Below are 18,849 nucleotides of genomic sequence, written 5' to 3'. Positions count from 1 at the left end.
CTCTGTGTTAGCTCATTTGATGGTTCCTTTTCCAATTTGCCAAACTGACCAAATTAAGAAAATCTCGGTTTCTTAGAGGTCATAGCATATGGTTCCATTTATAACAAAATTACCTGAAATACGTAGACACACACACAGCACTTTCTTAAATTTTCAAAGTAAATTTTAATCAGGTGAAGATGTCATTAAAAACATATTTTCTTTAAATTTATTTTTTTCTGAAAGCAAATAGTAATGTATCCCATCTCTCCTATGGCACCAGTATTTTATAAAATGTTACGTGGTATTGTCCCTTGTTCTTGCTGGCTCATATCTAAAAAGGAAAAACGCTGCATGATGCATGAAATGTTTTGAATATTAGAAGTATAGTGTTATACAGATACTCAACATCACTGCAAATGTACTTTTATTTTTTTCTGTTGCCCTACTATTTTAGATTGCTGTTTGCCATGAATTATACAACACAATCAGAGATTACAAAGATGAACAAGGAAGGCTTTTATGTGAACTTTTCATTAGGGCCCCCAAAAGACGGTAAACTTGAAATGTTGATTGATAAGTAATCCAATGTGTGTATTTTAGTGTAAGTGCAAAACTGCTATTTGGGGCATTTTAGAAGTGTTTCAAACTTCAACCAACCTGTTTTGTACTTGGTTCAAAAGAAGACGTTAGATGTACTCCTAGTATTTATGTTTTATTTGTATTTGGATGATCAAGTTACTTTACTTCATAAATAGAAGGAACTGATTTAGTTGTTACATTTCAACAGCAGTATGGATTATAAAAACAATAATACATGAAGATACGTTAGGTGAAAAATTACTAATGATAGAGCCCTCTTTTCATATGTCATACCTCTTATGAGAATTCTGGAAAGTCTTGCAGGAGGCTTCTGCAAGTTTTAGGAAGGAAATGAGATGCAGGAAATTTTCCTTGGTATCTTTACAACCATTCCTTAAACTTAACGACCATTGCAGCATGCCAGCAATTACATGATCGAGAATTGGGAACTTGGCTACTGGCAGAAATTTTCAATCATTATAGTGTCCTGTGGCCATATAAGTGCCATATGCATCCTTCACAGCCAGTTTTCAGCAAGCAGAGTCAGTGGAGAAACCAGCTGTAAAATTTGAAGACACGGTCATGTGATGACTTAGGGAAGACTTTATTCAGCAACTGTGGCAGAAATAAGGTTGTTAGATTGTTAATAACATGATGTTTTACTTAACTGTGTCACTTAGCGGTGAGGTTGGCACTCCTAGTTGTTAAATGAGGACTTCCTGTAATAAAAATAGCTCAGGGAACAGTGCTGATGTCAGAAATCAATTATTTTGTTATTATGCTGATGTAACTGTTGATATAATTGGCAAAACTATTCTAGCTTTTGAGTAGAATAATCTAGAGTATATATTTTAACACCTGTTGCGAGGCACTGTGAATTTTTTTCTTAATTGCCTAATAATATGTTATTACAACAGAAATCAGCCAGATTACTATGAAGTAGTATCCCAGCCTATTGATTTAATGAAGATCCAACAAAAGTTAAAAATGGAGGAATATGATGATGTGAACGTCTTAACTGCTGACTTCCAACTGCTGTTTAATAATGCAAAATCCTATTATAAGGTAATAGTCCTTTGTTTTAAAAGTCATGGGTTATATTTTCTAGTGCTGATTTATATACGAGTTAAGTAAATAGGTGTAAAAAGATCATTTCAAGCCTCTCAAAAGCTGATAATTAGACAAAATAGCCTTTATTTTCATTTGCAATATAATTAATGACATATTTTATCTGCTATTAATACTATAATTGTGATTTCCTTAAAATATATATTTAGGATTTAGGAAATCCTATATGTATATATACTTCACTTATTAAGAATGATTAAATGTAAAACGTTTTAGCGACAAACATCTACTTAGATTATGGAGCCACTGAGAGATGAAACAAGTGCCGCCAAACCACCTTTCCTATTTTAATTAAAAGTATCCTTGTTTACTTGTTGATTTAAAAACATAGAATATTGTTTTGATTCTGTTACACAGCCAGATTCTCCTGAATATAAGGCTGCCTGCAAATTATGGGATTTATATCTACGGACAAAAAATGAATTTGTTCAGAAGGGAGAGGCTGACGAAGATGAAGATGAGGATGAAGGCCATGACAATCAAGGGACTATTTCTGAAATAGTAAGTATAAAATTTGCTACTTGCTGATAAGTTTAACTCATTCAGTACAATACCCATTGTAATTGTATTAACTGTGGCCAAGCCAAAGTATGCATAAATGTATTAGTCACATTTTTTTTAATATTTACATTTACTCCTACTCCATTATGCAAATTGCATTATAGGATTATGTTTGTATCAGTCTTCTCCAGGTTATTTAAAAGAAATTCTTGAACAACTTCTTGAAGCAGTAGTTGTAGCTACAAATCCATCAGGCCACCTTATTAGTGAACTTTTTCAGAAGCTTCCCTCTAAAGTGGTAAGTAACAATACCTAATAATAATTATAATAATAATACACTTTATTGAAACAATTTCGGTACAAAGTTATTAGCAGAAGTGAAATCTGAACATGAATATAAAAAGCACAGCTTGAATTGAGACAGAAAATAGGAAAACCATTTCATTGGGGGGGGACTCTGCAAACACCATTTTCCTATTGCATGCTTTCTTTCTTTTTTTCATTTTTTAACATTTCTTAATTTTATGAAATTTTATAAGCATATAGATAAAAAAACCAACATAAAGTAACGAGAAGATATAAAGACTAAAGAAAGGAAAATGAAAATATTTTCAAAGAATAACTTCCAACTTCTTCCAAGTAAATAAGATCTCTTTTGATTCTTAGTCTAAAACTATGCTGTAATATGTCCATTTTAACTGTACATGTAACATATATGTATCATTTTCCTTTTTCTTTCTCTTTTGTTTTAGCTTTTCTTTTTTTGATTTTTTAAAAAATAGCTGGACTGAAGCAGTCCTCAGATAATGCCTGAGATAGATAGAGAGAGACAGAGACAAAGAAAAGAAAGAATCACAATAACAAAGTAGAAACTTGCAGATTTATAGAGCTAGGTATAGAGCTAGCCCTAATTTGCTGAATATGTTAGGGTTCTCTGGGCTTCCCAAATTCAATATTAGGCAGTGCCTTTCCCAGCAACGAATTAATTGACATCTCCTAGGAAGCCTCCAATCACCAACCCACCCTCCAGTTTCAAATCTTACACAGACTCTAAAGTCTGCATGGCAAGGGGGCCTTCTGAATCATACTAAGGAAGCCTTCCTTTGAATACAGGGCAAAACGACTGCAGAAAACATGATTAGTATTTTGATAGTGATCTTCCAATGCCTGGAGAACTTAACTGCTAAGTGTGTGTTGTGGTAACTGGTAAACAAACAATGTATGTGCATCAAAAAGCATAATCCTAACACCAGTGGTGGAAAACCACTGTACAAAGATTATGTATGTCACTGATACTAACTGGTGAAGTTCAGATAGAAAAGCTCTGCAGGACGTAGAATAGTTAATTGATCAATGTCAAATTTCACATGGCATCACTTGGATTATTATTTTTTTGAATTTTCAGCAATATCCTGATTATTATGCAATAATTAAAGAGCCCATAGATTTGAAGACCATCGCTCAGCGGATACAGGTGCAGTATAAATTTGGCTGTATTGCCTTGAACACAGTGAATATCCAGATGGTGAAGCAGTTTTGAAAAGAGATGTTTGGAGTAATAAAATTTAAAGCAATATGTTTGTTTTCAAGTTTCAGATTTCTTAGATTAATTATAACTTTTAATGTACTGAGTTTTAAAATTATATTTATAAATCATGGAAATGTTTAATCTATTGGTATGGATTAACCTACTGACCTTTTGTAAAAATTTACAAAACTTAGGACAAAATTAGTTTAAGAGATTTTTTTCCTACCATTGTTTTCTTGTTTTCTGAAAGAACTTATTTAGAGACTATTAGTGACATTTTTCTTAAATTGTTTATTTTTGTTCTTTTTATTTGTATGGTAACATTAATTTTATGTAGTTTTGTTTCTAATTATATATTTATCATAATGTTTGTATAGTTATGTAAACGACAGAAAAACACTGAAGTTCAGAGAGCAAAGTTTTAAATCCTACATATTACATACAAAACAAACTTTCAATTTTTTAATCTGCTTTTACTTGTAGAATGGGAGCTATAAAAGCATTCATGCAATGACCAAGGATATAGATCTATTAGTTAAAAATGCCAAAACTTATAATGAACCAGGATCTCAAGTATTCAAGGTTGGTTAAAATAATTATTTGGTTAATGTAGAAAACAAGATAAAACTTTGATTCCAGTTGCAATTTAAGAATACATTTTACACACTGTATGGATTAAATGAAATTAAATGATAGTGGACCTTATTTTTTAAATATACATAAATATGATTATGGCTTTCACATAACATTTTTTACCAATGAATCGTACCAACTTTAATAGAGTCCATGTAATTTGCAGCATTACATGCTAACAATAAGGTCAATATTTAGAAATGTTTGGCCAATATGTCACAAGTTGAATCAAAATCTAGTTTTAGCCCAAACTTGTTTGTTATTTTGATTTCTAATCTAGAGACTACTTTGCAAGCCAGCATACTTTTGTCTGTAATCAAGCCAACCTGGAGGCATATAACAGGCTTAGTATGCTATATATATATAAGATATATGGACATAGTGGAAACAAGATAACTTACTGTATCAGTCTATCCTTGCAGAATATTCTTTTTTAAACTTCATTTAAAGATTCCTTTTTTACTTCCTTTAACAGGATGCAAATGCAATAAAGAAAATATTTAATATGAAAAAAGCAGAAATTGAGCATTCAGAACTAACTAAATCAAGTCTCCGAGTCAGGTATTGTAAGCAGAATAGAAATATAGAAAGGTATTGATATTTTCTTTTTTTTAATTAAGATTTTAACTTTTATGTGTTAAATATTAAAATTATCTGTAGCACAATTGTGGAGAAATAGTGAAGTTCTTTAAAATGTCTATTAAAGAATATGTCACAGTATTATGATCTGATACAAGATCTGATTTAAGATTATATTAAGCAGACATGACATCACATGCTTCTTAATTTGAAGAATTTAATCTACAGTTCAGGATAGTGAAGATCTGTGTTACTATTTCTTAGTTTAGATTTTTTTAAAAAATTAGGAATCATGGAATATTAAATCTTCCTATTATTAGGACTACACATAGCATTCAAATAAAGTGTATTTGCAATGTATAGGAGTAGCACATTGCAGAAGCCTGTCAGACAATATGGTTGTTTTAATAATTTGCTTGTGCTCTCCTATGTTGCAATGCATGTCTGTAATGCTTTACACACTCTTAATCCTCTTTTCATAGGCTTCAACTTTCTTAGTGAATTTATGTCTATATTTCCCATATATTCTATATCTATATACTGGCTGGGTAATTCTGGGAATTAAAGTTAATACATCTTAACATTTACTGAGATTGAGAAATACTGGTTTATATTATGTAGTCAAAGTTGAGTTTATTAGGTTACATTATGAATGAGATCAGAAAAAAAATAAAGATGCAAAGTTTAGGCCTCAAATCCAGAAAATTTAGAATTGGAAAACATAATTTACTTTATATATTGGGATTTTCTACTTGAGTTTTTTTCTATCCTTTGGAGAGGGGAGTGTTTTATGTTTTGTATGTTATATAACCTGGAATTTAGTATTCTTCCTAATTGTTGAACAGATTTGAATACATAAAAAATTGTTCCCTAGCTTTTATCTTTATGCTTTATTATGAACTGTGAAATAGCTGGTTTTTTATTTCTGTACTGCATAATTTGTTTTAAAATTGATCTCAAGGTGTTTTTTATCTTTTTTCTTTAATAACTTAGTCCAAAACATCCCAATGTCAAGAGTGCTTTTATTTAATATATATTTGCAATTGGATGTGCATTTTCTCTGGAGTTAAAATAACATAGTGTTTAAAACTGAGACTACTGTTTGTCCATGCATACTTGACTCTGAAATCAATTGGATTTACTTCCAATAGATGGAATAATTTAACTTTAAAAATTAGCCCTATTATTGTGCCTAAAGTGTACTGATTTTACAATCCTTAGTAACATTCAACCATATATTTACCTGTTTAGTGCAACGTATATAAAAGAGCTGAATCTTAATTGTGTATTAACTTGGCTTTTTGATGGATTTCTTCTTTTCACTCTCTGTGGCTTATTTTTTCTCCATAAAGGACTGCAAATCTGACTGCTTCCAAGCTAACAAGTCCTTCCTCACAGGGTAAAGGCAGTGTTGTTGATGAAAGAAATACTGCTAATAAATATTACCGGTGAGTCCTTAGTATTTAGCTATAGTTCAATCAGTTAATCTTTTCAGCGGGTGGGTTTACCCCTTAAATATTATTTGTTAGTTTTATATGTATGTAGCAAAAAGTAAGCATTTATTTTAAAAAGCAAGAAGTATGGCCTCATTTGGTAACTTTGATGGAAGTTTTTTAAAACTATATGTGGTTTTAATGGACATGTATTAGAAGGGAAGTGAAAGGCGAGGGAGAAAGAGAAAGATACACCCAATTGAATGCAGAATTCCAGAGAATAGCTAGAAGAGATAAGAATGCCTTCTTAAATGAACAGTGCAAAGAAATAGGAAAAAAACAATGGAATAGGGAGACCAGAGAAAATTTTCTTCAAGAAAATTGGAGATATGAAGGGAATGTTTCATGCAAAGATGGGCATGATAAAGGACCCAAATGGTAGGGACCTAACAGAGGCAGAAGAGATTAAGAAGAAATGGCAAAATTACACAGAAGAACTATATAAGAATGAGCTTAACATCCCTGATAACCACAATGGGATGGCCTTTAAACTATGGTGCTGGAGAAGACTCCGGCGAATCCCTTGGACTGCAAGGCGATCAAACTGGTGAGTCCTAGAGGAGATCAACCCTAACTATTTAGAAGATTAGATCCTGAAGATGAAACTCAAGTGCTTTGGCCACCTTAATGAGAAGGAAGGACTCACTAGAGAAGAGCCTAACGCTGGGGAAGACTGAGGGCAAAAGAAGAAGGGGACAACAGAGAATGAGGTGGCTGGATGGAGTCACTGAAGCAGTAGGCGTGAGCTTAAATGGACTCCAGGGGGTGGTAGAGGATATGAAGGCCTGGAGGAACATTGTCCATGGGGTTGCAATGGGTCAGACACGACTTCGCAACTAACAACAACAAGAAGAACATGTTGCTTTATTATCAAAATTATAATTGCTAGCTAGGAGCTGCCCAGAGTTTAATGTATGATGGGTGGCTATATAAATGTGTTAAATAATAGATGGATGCATGGTTCATATATTAAAGGCCTCAGTTTCTTTTAAATATTCTGAATGAGCTCTCTGTCACGCCACCCACAAGGGAAGGTGCATCAGTACCAGCTTCTAGGTATCTTTCAGATATATGGACCAGCTCCCAAAATTCTGATCAGGAGTCATGTAGCTTGAGAACTCCCAATTGCTCCAATTGTTGTTTGTTTACTTGCTTATTTGTTTTGTTGGTAGATCTGGATTTTAAAATTATAATCGAAAAGCCAAATAGTGCTCTCTTCAAATTGTCTTTTCTTTAATTACTATCATCTGTATTCTCTGGAACTTTCCTGACAGCCGGAAGAGATGAGGAATATGTGCAATAAACACCTATTGGTTGTGTTATAGAAAAGGTCATATCAAATTTAAACATGAAATGTTTCCCTGCAAGGGATTGATGTAGTTGTGTCTCCTGAATTTGAACAAGCCCAGCTTGATACTGACTCAGTCAGTGTAAAGAACCAGTATTGGAGAAATTAGGGGGACTGTAGTGCATCAGTCAGATTGTTTAATTGTCTTGCTAGCCAGCTCACTGAACCCAAAAGATAAGAGGATGATGGATTATATGCCTTAGTTTGAAATCAGAGTTGCCATGTTCCATCAATTAGTAAATTAACCAAATGAACATTGTTAAATTTATTATAGGCACCCTTAATATAATAAATTACAGGTGGCAGATGGGATCCTAGGGGGGGGGAAATCATGTAATACGTCTGCCATTCACTTGTTAGTTCTAAACAGCAACAATTATTTTGTCTGTTGCGTGACAATGCAGCAGTTATTGCATTAATTGTCATATAAAGATACAGTATTTATAAAAGAATTCATAAAACATAAAAGTTAATTGTTTTAATTGTTGCTTAAAATAAAGCACAATATATTTGAAAACATCAGGTTTATGATTTTGGTTAGAGTTAACAAACTGAAGTTCCATAATGTAAGAAACAGTACAGAATTGCCAAATAGATACTAACATGATTCTCCTACAATGTAAACCAGGTATATTATTCAGGTAAGAATGTCCAGGCTCTCCTTTCCTTTTCCTCATTGTTCAAGAAAAAGGGAATGTTCATCTAAATCTAATGCATTTACTTTCTCAGTAGAATTCCCTTTCAGTGCTCCCCCTTTTTAACTAACTCAATAGAAAGTACACATTTCTCTCAAAGACCAAAGAAAAATACCCATGTCTACGTATCTCTCATGAAACAATCTGTCAACTTTTTTTTTTTTTGTTCTTCTTTCGTACCTCTCTAGGAAGAAAAGGATTGACCTACACTATAGCTATGTTGAAATATTGAGTTTGTAGCATGTAATATCAAATACACTTATTTTCCTTTAAGGTAGTCTAGCAATAGCACTTAAGAATACTGCCCCAAAAGCTAGTGTATTATTTTCTCATCTGGCTTTCAACCTTACATAAAATGAAAATGTCTTCATTTTTAACTTATAAAATTTGGCACATGTCAGGCCCAAAGCCAAGGAAGACACATCATGATTCTTCCAAGCTAAGTCTCTATTGTTTCACATGCATAGATATAATCTTGCCAGATTGAGTACTCTATCTGCATTGTAAATTATTAGGGAGGGGCTGTCTTCACCGTCTTTGTCTCACACATAATATCTTGACTGAGTTGCCTCTTACTACTATGAAATACACCCCCTCCCTCTTGGGAACCCACCATTTTACAGTATGTTAAACTTGCAAGAGACTTCTGGAGAGTCAAAAGAATCTTGCATTAGCTCCTGTAAAGCCCAGCATAGAGATTCTGTGTTTATAATAATAATTTAAAAATTCATAGGAAGAGCTAACCTTCAGTACTACCTGTATTTGTTATACTGTGCCAGCATAGCTACTATTTTAAATGTAGATGCATATACTCCCATCGTAAGGGGTTTTTCATTTATTACCTGTCTTTCCCTTAAAAATTCACAGTAACAAAAGAGCTGTCCAAGGCGATCGTTTATCAGCAATAACCATGACACTGCAATATGGATCTGAAAGTGATGAAGATGCTGTTTTAGCTGGTAAGAATTGAAGAAACACTATTCATATCTGCTAAGAATTTTTTTTTCTTTGATATTAGAATTTGTTTAAAAATATGAGATATACACTCAAACGTCTTTTTATGAATCGAAATTATTAAATCCAATTCTCACTTTGGTGCTCTAGTCAATTTAGAACATATGAACAGGGAAAGGAGAAAAATATAGTAACAGCATATATTTCCGTTCGTCATTCCTAGCTGCTGCACGTTATGAAGAAGGAGAATCTGAAGCTGAAAGCATTGCTTCATTTATGGATACATCCAGTCCTCTCTATCAACTTTATGATACAGTTAGAAACTGCCGAAACAACCAGGGTCAACTTATATCTGAACCCTTTTTTCATTTGCCCTCAAAGAAAAAATATCCTGATTATTATCAACAAATCAAAATGCCTATTTCATTGCAGCAGATCAGGTAAAATGCTATTCTGCATTTTTACATATTTTATGTTTCATTTTTACAAATTTGATGTTTTAATAACTGAAAGGAAAAAAAAAGTTCTTATATATACTAAGATACTAACTGCCATTACCATCAACTCCAAAAAAAAATTATCAATTTTTTGTTTGATTTATTTTTTTACAATCCAACAATAAATATTCTAAATGCCCAGAATTTTTCAGCTTGTTAAAAATTTAAACACAGAAGAAAATTGAATATGAAATTAGGATTAAATTAACATTTGGGCAAAAATTATTATTTGTAAAAAATAATGTAATAAGTTTAAAATTATCTAATAAAATTAAATTAAATAATTCTTTACCTTAGTCATTATTATCTTTATTCGTGTTGTAATTATAAGGGAAAATAGTGTTGTTTAATAACTAGAAAAACCAATCAGATTTTTATTTTGTAGGCATTTGCAAATGAAGCATTGGCATCCACGCCTTTCAGAACTCTTTCAGCATCTCTTTCTCTCTTGACTTCTTCTCTTAGTTTGTATTAAAGTCTGTTGCAAGCCTAGTAATATCAAATAAAGAGTGTTGCTTGTAATTTATTTTCTCTTGTGCTGAAGAAATCATTTTGCAAAATTTGTATCTCTTAACCCTCAAGTAGAAATTAAATCTAAAATTGGGGGGCACTTTAAAGTACCAAATTCTGCTTTACAAAAAAAAAAGTATTTTTTGCAGCAGTGATAAAAGATTGTCTTTTCTACAGAACAAAACTGAAGAATCACGAATACGAAACCCTCGACCATTTGGAATGCGATTTAAACTTGATGTTTGAAAATGCAAAGCGTTATAATGTTCCAAACTCAGCCATTTATAAGAGAGTTTTGAAAATGCAACAGGTTATGCAGGTGAAATTTGTACTCTTTTCTGCGGTTTATATTCAAAGGAGTTAGCATTTGGTTCATTAATTATCTAAACTGGCAGAAACTATTGTCTTTAAAAATCTTTTTTCCCTACTTAGTAATGGAAATGTTCCCTATTTTTAAATAAGCCTCATCTTACACATTTTCTCAAGAAAAGGACTTTTAGTGGTCCTACAGTAGTTAACGCTAATAAATCATTGTGTGGCGGTATTTTTACGCATAAAGTTTTCACTTAATTCATTTTTCTAGAATGGTTTATTTAGGTAGGTCCAATATTTAATGTTTTCCCATGATACAAATGAACTAGACATGCTTTACTTGAAACTTTTCCTCAATGCATGAAACTGATATTTTTATCCTTGCAGAATGAATGTAGCTGTTTAATATTGATGCATTTCAGCATATTCAGTGATGTGAATTTGATCTATGATTGGTTATATTTTAGGCAAAGAAGAAAGAACTAGCTAGAAGAGATGAAATTGAGGATGGAGATAGTTTGATATCTTCTGCCACATCAGATGCTGGGAGTTCAAAAAGAAAAAGGTATTTGCTACTAGTATACTGTATATGTCTGTGTTTGGGACAACAGTAGGTTTTTTTAACTCTCAATTATTCTCACCAAATATCTCATCAGTAATGTCTTTAAGACAAAAAATGCATAGTTTAATTGTCTGCTATATCCTTTTGAAATTTTGTATACTCTTTACTTTGAAACACAATACATAATTCTGAGAAGTGTAATTTATAGAAGTATTAGAAAGAGATCCTCGGTTTTTTTTAAAAAAAAATGACGCAAACAAATCACTTTTCCTAGAAACATTAACATAATTATGTCCTTTGAGAATCTGCCACAATTACTTCAGAAGCTAAACCTGCATAATTGTATGTGCACAACATATTTGCTATATAAGTGTTGTCTGTGCACAAACACACACACACACACACAAACAGTTTTCAAAGCAGCCATGAAAGTCTTACAAATAATTGTACTTACTTAACTTTAAATTGATGTATGTGGCTGCTAATCTCGCAAATGTGACTGTGGGTGGCTAACAACATATTAAAACAATTTTTTAAAAAAATTGTCAAGAATGAAGAAAAACCAGTAATGGTCACTGAGGACAAACCTAAACAAAACAATTAACAGAGACCTTTACAAAAGGCCAACAGGGTCAGAACAATCTGATCTGAGGAAGTTTGGCAAATGGTGCAACTGGTTCCATAAGAGGGGGTGGTTTTGCAAATAACCATGTCCTATGCAATAGTGGGACTTCTAGGGAACAACTAGTACCTTGAATTCCACTGGAAAGTGCACCACTGTAGCTTGTGGAGCAGAAGTGTAAAAAAGGAGTACCAAGGTGTGCCTATAATTGCCCACTGTTGCAGTTTCCAGATGGCCTTCATGGGCAACTCTGTGTAGAATGCATAACAATGAATCTGCTTAGGAGATGATTATGGCATGAGTGATTATGAATGTCCCATTTCAGGAATGGGTGCAATTGACCGATAAAATGAAGTTGTCCTTCTGGGCATGGCTGCCACCTGCTCTCAGGATAGAAGCTATGAATCCAGGAGGATTCCTAAAATTGTCTGGGTTCTTTTTTGTTTATTCTTGAGAACCATTTCATCATTGTTATTTAGATGCAATCCTGTTCAGTCTTAAATTTAAAATCTTAGATCTTCACTGACTATATGCTTCAGGCTTCTTAAAAGTCTGAGTGATGATTTCAGGTAATTAGAAAGTAAGATAATTGTTCCCAGAAAGAAATACGATGTTAAGATTGCTATTCTGGGTTAATGTATCAGAACAGCAAGCTTTGTTTAAATAAACCTGCATCTCTAAAAATTGGCTATGTAAATCTAATCAACTTTGTCAAGAAAGTCACACAATATAAAATTTCACTAGAGGTTATTAAGCTATTAAATCTCTGGTCCTTTCTTTTTTCCATTAGACCTTTTTACTTTGCAACATCCAATCTGGGTCAGTCCTTTTTACTTTCTTTATTCATTTATTCATGCATACATACTCTAGATAATATATAATTTAATAAATAGATTTCCACGGAAGAAAATAACAAATGATTCGGATTGTATAGACTAAGATTAAAATAGTTTTTTTCTCTCTCTTTAAACTGAACAGTAAGAAGAATATAAAGAAACAGCGAATGAAAATCTTATATAATGTTGTTCTTGAAGCACGAGAACCTGGAACAGGCCGAAGGCTGTGTGAGCTGTTTATGGTGAAACCTTCCAAAAAAGACTATCCAGATTATTACAAAATTATTTTGGAGCCAATGGATTTAAAAATAATAGAATATAATATCCGTAGTGACAAATATGTTGGAGAAGAAGCTATGATAGAAGACATGAGGTTAATGTTTCGAAATGCGAGGCATTATAATGAAGAAGGCTCTCAGGTATATCTGAAGGAAAGATATTTTAAAAGTTATCCATATTTCCCTTATCTTACTCTGTAAATTACCATAAATAAAACCAATCTTGGAGTTTTATTATATGAATTTCACAATATTTTTTATACTTGTGTAGGCTCCTTGCGTAGGTTTTGTTTGAAGCTGCCTTTTTTAAACATCTTAACAATGAGGTTGGGTTTTTTTTGGCAAAGGATAGGATACAAATGGTTCCAGTTACTAGGGTTGTTTAGTCCTTTAGAAATAATTTTCAGTCTATTGCATCAGATTACAGTTTGCAATCAAATTATTGCTTGATAATAATCAGTTTATCATGCTGATACAGAAATAATAGATTACAGTGGTACCTCGGTAGTCTTCATTAATTGGTTCCGAGAGGTGCAATGAGTACCAAAAACGATGAGTACTAAGCAGATTTTTCCAATAAGGAATAATGTAGTGAGTCCACAAGACAGCCGACGCCAACAAGTTCTAGCTTGTGTGGTGAGAACCAAATCAACGGTAAGTACTGCATCAAAATGCAGTTTCAAAGCAGTTGAGTATTTTACCTGCATGAACTTTTAAATGGTATCCTTTTTTAAAAGGCAGATTAATATCAGATTCGATGGACTATTTAGTTTTTCTTCTCATTGGTCCTGAATCATTCAGCTTTACAGTACTGGCATTGGGTATTTTAACAAAAGGATTAAAACAAGTTCCTACCTACTTTTTTATATTATATGTAACTTTATATTCTTTAGGGTATGAAATAATCAGTATTACATGTGAAGATGGAACATAAGAATCTGATAAATAAGATTTTGGAGTGAGCCTCTAAATCTCAATTAAGAAAAGGCCTCTCACATTATACATACTTATTCTAGAAATTCTTATTCTTATTTATATTTAGGGACTAGAGTGGGCCTACCTGCTGCCAATTTCTTAGTACAATTTAAGGAATAACTTTAATCCTTAAATATATTATAAATATTTATTAATCAGCCTTCTGGCCATTACCGTTTATGCCATTAATGGGTATGTACACCAATGCTAGCTAAAACACCAGGCTCACATGGTTAAAAATAATATTTACATATACATTTGTTGCTTTATACATTTTTATTATGAATTAATTTTTATTTTCTTGATGATTAATAGGTTTACAATGATGCTCATATTTTAGAGAAAATTCTTAAAGAAAAAAGAAAAGAATTGGGACCTCTGCTTGAAGATGATGAGATTGCTTCCCCTAAATTAAAGTTAAGTAAGTAATGCTGGTGAATTTTCATTTGAATAGCTGATGTTTATACTGTGGATAGAAAACTTGTTGAATTATTGAAATAGGTTATTCAAAATACAAACTGAATATACTCTAAAACTTTTGCTTACTTTTTAAATATAATAAAGAAAGATGCATAAACAAAAATCAATGAGTAATAATATCTATTAGCAACACAATAGCACTTAGACTTATATACCATTTCATAGTGCTTTATAGCCCCCTCTAAATAGTTTACCGAGTCAGTATATTGTTTCCAACAATCTGGGTCCTATTTTCCTGACCTTAGAAGAATGGAAGACTGGGGCAATCTTGAGCCAGTCAGAATTGAACTCCTGGCAGTGAGCAGTAAGTCAGCCTGCAATACTGCATTCTAACCATTGCACCACCATGGCTGTTGAGTAAATGAGTATTATTACTCATTCATTTTTTGTTATTTATGAATCTTTCTCAATTATATTGAATTTTTGCTTGCTAATCTTTTGTTTGTTTATAAATCTTTCTCAATTATAGTGAATCGTTTGCAGTATTAGGATCCTAATAATAGTGAATATCACAGTATTAGGATCCTAATAATTTGATCCAAATAAACTACATGTATTAAATTCATATGCTAGATTTCTGGGACATAGGACATTCTAACAGCTAATGTTAGATTAAGGCAATGATGGACAATAATCCAGCCTTCTAAGATTTCAGATAAATGATGTCTTCCAGAGACCCAACTGCTCCCATTCTAATCCTTGAAAACTTGCAAAATGCCCTAAAATGAGGCAAGACTCTAATGTACTTTTGAGATTTTAGGGAAATACATTATAAATGATATTTATAAAGAAGTAATTATTATTACAACTGTGTTTTGTTTTAATTTTCTAGAATCATCCTTGGCTTTAATAGCATTTACTGTAAACCTTTAATACTAAACATGGCTTTAATTAGTAATATAAATTGTTAATGATTCAGAGATAACTATTAGTACTACATTTTATACTTAGTGATCAGTGCCATGACCCAGAAGTTTCTAATGTTTATGAAACAGGACTCATACATAAGTTTTAACCTTATTTTTTTGTGCAGTCACAAAATTGTATGTAATGAAGAATCTCCAGATGTGGCAATAATTATCTGTTAAATTCCTGTGATTGTGATGTCTAACAAGTATGCCTTTTACTTTTGACAAAACTAACGTGACCCTTGTAATAATTTTTCTCCCACTACTTTGAATGTACCATGTCATGTATTCCACTGTGAGGAAAAGTATGCTGAAAAGTATAAAAAGTCTTATCAGTTAGATCTGTCTGGTCAGAAATCCTATTAATATTTGAGCAACCAATGTTGCAAATGGCAAAATTTAGTTTTATCTCCCTAGGTAGAAAAACTGGCATCTCTCCTAAAAAATCAAAATATATGACTCCAATGCAACAGAAGCTTAATGAAGTATACGAAGCTGTGAAGAACTATACAGATAAACGAGGTAGAAGACTCAGTGCTATTTTTCTACGACTTCCATCACGGTCAGAGCTTCCTGATTATTATCTGACAATTAAAAAGCCGGTTGATATGGAGAAAATAAGAAGTCACATGATGGCCAACAAATATCAGGATATTGATTCTATGGTTGAAGATTTTGTAATGATGTTTAATAATGCCTGCACTTACAATGAACCTGAATCCTTGATTTACAAAGATGCACTTGTGCTACATAAAGTTTTGCTTGAGACTAGAAGAGATATAGAAGGGGATGAAGATTCTCATGTCCCAAATGTAACTCTGCTGATCCAAGAACTTATCCATAATCTTTTTGTCTCTGTAATGAGTCACCAGGATGATGAGGGGAGGTGCTATAGTGACTCTTTAGCTGAAATTCCTGCTGTTGACCCCAGTTTCCCAAACAAGCCTCCTTTGACTTTTGACATCATACGAAGAAATGTAGAGAATAACCGCTATAGAAGATTGGATTTGTTCCAAGAGCATATGTTTGAAGTACTGGAACGTGCAAGGAGAATGAACCGGTAAGTAGTACTTTACTTTTGCTGTGACTATGACTAAAATAAAGAAAAGCCCTTTTTATAATAAAGCATTTGCAAGATGTGGGAAATGATTGATTTATAAATGGTTGTGAATTTTAAAAAATTTTTTAAAGGCCTTTGAAGTTTTTACACGATGTATTAAAAAATAGACACTGTCATTCTGATTGGAATTTTCTTGTGACATTTAGATTACTGTATTATCACTTAAAATAATATATACATTTAGTTCTAGATGTTCCTCAGTAATTTAAATGTTTTTTTAAACTATTAAGATTGTAGGTTTTTTATTTCATTTCATTTTGACCTTTCTCATTACATCCAAAGCTGGACCTGAAAGGCAGCAGATACGAATAATATTTATAATGTGTTCATGCTCACGTTATTACATTTTATAAGTTAGCATTTTACATATTATTCTTTTCCTTAAAGGACGGATTCAGAGATTTATGAGGATGCTGTGGAACTTCAGCAGTTCTTTATCAAAATCCGTGATGAACTCTGCAAAAATGGTGAGATCCTGTTATCACCAGCCCTTAGCTACACTACTAAACATCTACATAATGATGTAGAAAAGGAGAAGAAAGAAAAACTTCCCAAAGAAATGGAAGAGGACAAACTTAAAAGAGAAGAGGAGAAGAGAGGTAACTATATGTGTATATCATGACACTTCTATTGATGTATAATCATTTATAAGGGGAGATTGGATAAAGATTGATTTCTATTATCAATATAATTTACAAAATGGGCCCTGTAGAATAAAGAATAATAAATTAATTTTAAATGTAGGGGCGTCTCTTTAAAAAAAATCCTGTCTTTATAATTCAGCTCTCATTTACCTTCAGATTTTGATAGCAAGAATTTCAATGTATATAATTTTTAGTGTAAGGCAAACAGTATTATGGAATATAGATTATTCTGCAGATATTTTCAAACTTTTAATAGAATCTTCCCTAAAAAAAATATTTGAAAGAATATGACAGTCAGTGAGGAAGTCAGCATCAACATTTGTGCTTTATAGCTTATATAATAAACTTACAGCTTATAACTAATATAGCTTCTATATTATGGTTACATTTATGTTGCTAAGTGAGAAAATTGTTAAATGAGTTTTGCCTTATTTTACTACTTTTCTCACCACATTTGTTAAGTGAATTATGGCAGTTCTTAAATTAGTAACACAGTCGTTAAATGAATCTGGTTTCCCCACTGACTTTGCTTATCAGAACGTTGCAAAAGAGGATGACATGACTCCAGGACATTGCAACCATCATAAATGTGAGTCATTTATCAAGCATCCAAATGTAACTCGTGTGACCATGGAGATGCTGGAACCGTCATAAGTGTGAAAAAAGGCCATAAGTCATTTTTTCAGTCCCGTTGTAACTTCAAACGGTCACTAAGTGAACTGTTGAAAGTTGAACACTACCTGTGTTGCCCAAGATGCCTAGTAATGTTGGATATGGGTCCAGTGCTTAAATCTCAACTAAGCATAAATTGATTTTGAAACAGTTATTAATCATTAGCTCAATCTACTTCAAAAAGCTCTTTGGATAAAATGAGAACACACACACACACACACACTCTCACACACACACCATGCATATTATCTTGAGTTTGTAGATATAAAGTAGGATATAAATATACTAAACAAATAAAAAGAAATTTGTTGAATAAAGCTTTTCAAGAAGAAAGACTATCCAGCACCCCGAAAAGCAGCACACAAAATATTGCAAAGTAAAGAGTTCTGTAATCCCTTAAACTGAGTAGAAATAATTTCCCGTGCTTTCTTGTATGTTGAATAAGAAGCTGAAAAGAGTGAAGATACTTCTGGAGGATCGGGACTATCTAATTTACACAGAACATACAGCCAAGATTGCAGCTTTAAGAACAGCATGTACCATGTTGGAGATTATGTATACGTTGAACCCGCAGAAGCTAATTTACAACCTCATATAGTCTGCATAGAACGATTGTGGGAAGATTCAAATGGTAAGGAGTGTTAGTTTTCGTAAAACTTTTAAAGATTTTTTTAAAAAAAACCAAGCAAATACTGTATATATGCTTTGATTTCCGAAAGATAACTAAAATGTAATCATAGAGAACCAAGGACAGCAGATTCCATCACTAATTTTATAATTTGAATATCTGGCACTATTCAAATAATAAAGTTCCTTGTATGATTGTTAAGACGCTGTCATGAGGTTAACATAGTAGGTTGATGGATTTTGAAATATTTCAGAGCAAGAAACCATTGTCTGGGCATCAGCGGAGCCTTCATTTTTTATTCCTTTGGAGTGGTTCAGAGAGACAACTCCACCTGATTTCATTTCATATTCCCCTTTTGGTATGAAGAGGAGGTTGTTATTGTCAA

The 18,849-nt window shown here is 32.5% G+C and overlaps 1 protein-coding gene across 8 annotated transcripts in view; it reads left to right on the top strand.

Annotated features, from left to right (window-relative positions):
* The window catches only part of PBRM1 (polybromo 1), a 55,322-nt gene that overhangs the window by 9,975 nt on the left and 26,498 nt on the right, over positions 1-18,849 (top strand). For 5 of the 8 annotated variants that reach the window (XM_081935396.1, XM_081935401.1, XM_081935400.1 and 2 more), the window contains 17 exons: positions 437-534; positions 1,479-1,626; positions 2,047-2,190; positions 2,372-2,488; positions 3,596-3,664; positions 4,202-4,300; positions 4,827-4,942; positions 6,283-6,378; positions 9,334-9,425; positions 9,644-9,860; positions 10,605-10,746; positions 11,207-11,304; positions 12,902-13,178; positions 14,328-14,433; positions 15,818-16,460; positions 16,908-17,119; positions 18,282-18,467. In XM_081935396.1, the coding sequence (XP_081791522.1) occupies positions 437-534; positions 1,479-1,626; positions 2,047-2,190; positions 2,372-2,488; positions 3,596-3,664; positions 4,202-4,300; positions 4,827-4,942; positions 6,283-6,378; positions 9,334-9,425; positions 9,644-9,860; positions 10,605-10,746; positions 11,207-11,304; positions 12,902-13,178; positions 14,328-14,433; positions 15,818-16,460; positions 16,908-17,119; positions 18,282-18,467 (2,860 nt within the window). The remainder of the gene's footprint in view (positions 1-436; positions 535-1,478; positions 1,627-2,046; positions 2,191-2,371; positions 2,489-3,595; positions 3,665-4,201; positions 4,301-4,826; positions 4,943-6,282; positions 6,379-9,333; positions 9,426-9,643; positions 9,861-10,604; positions 10,747-11,206; positions 11,305-12,901; positions 13,179-14,327; positions 14,434-15,817; positions 16,461-16,907; positions 17,120-18,281; positions 18,468-18,849) is intronic. The other 3 variants (XM_081935402.1, XM_081935397.1, XM_081935398.1) reach the window with 2 other exon arrangements.

This window comes from Natrix helvetica, assembly GCF_964273705.1.
Source record: "Natrix helvetica genome assembly, chromosome: 1".
Classification (NCBI taxonomy): domain Eukaryota; kingdom Metazoa; phylum Chordata; class Lepidosauria; order Squamata; family Natricidae; genus Natrix; species Natrix helvetica.
Note: the sequence above shows the minus strand (reverse complement) of the source record. Positions and strands in the feature narration are given on the sequence as shown.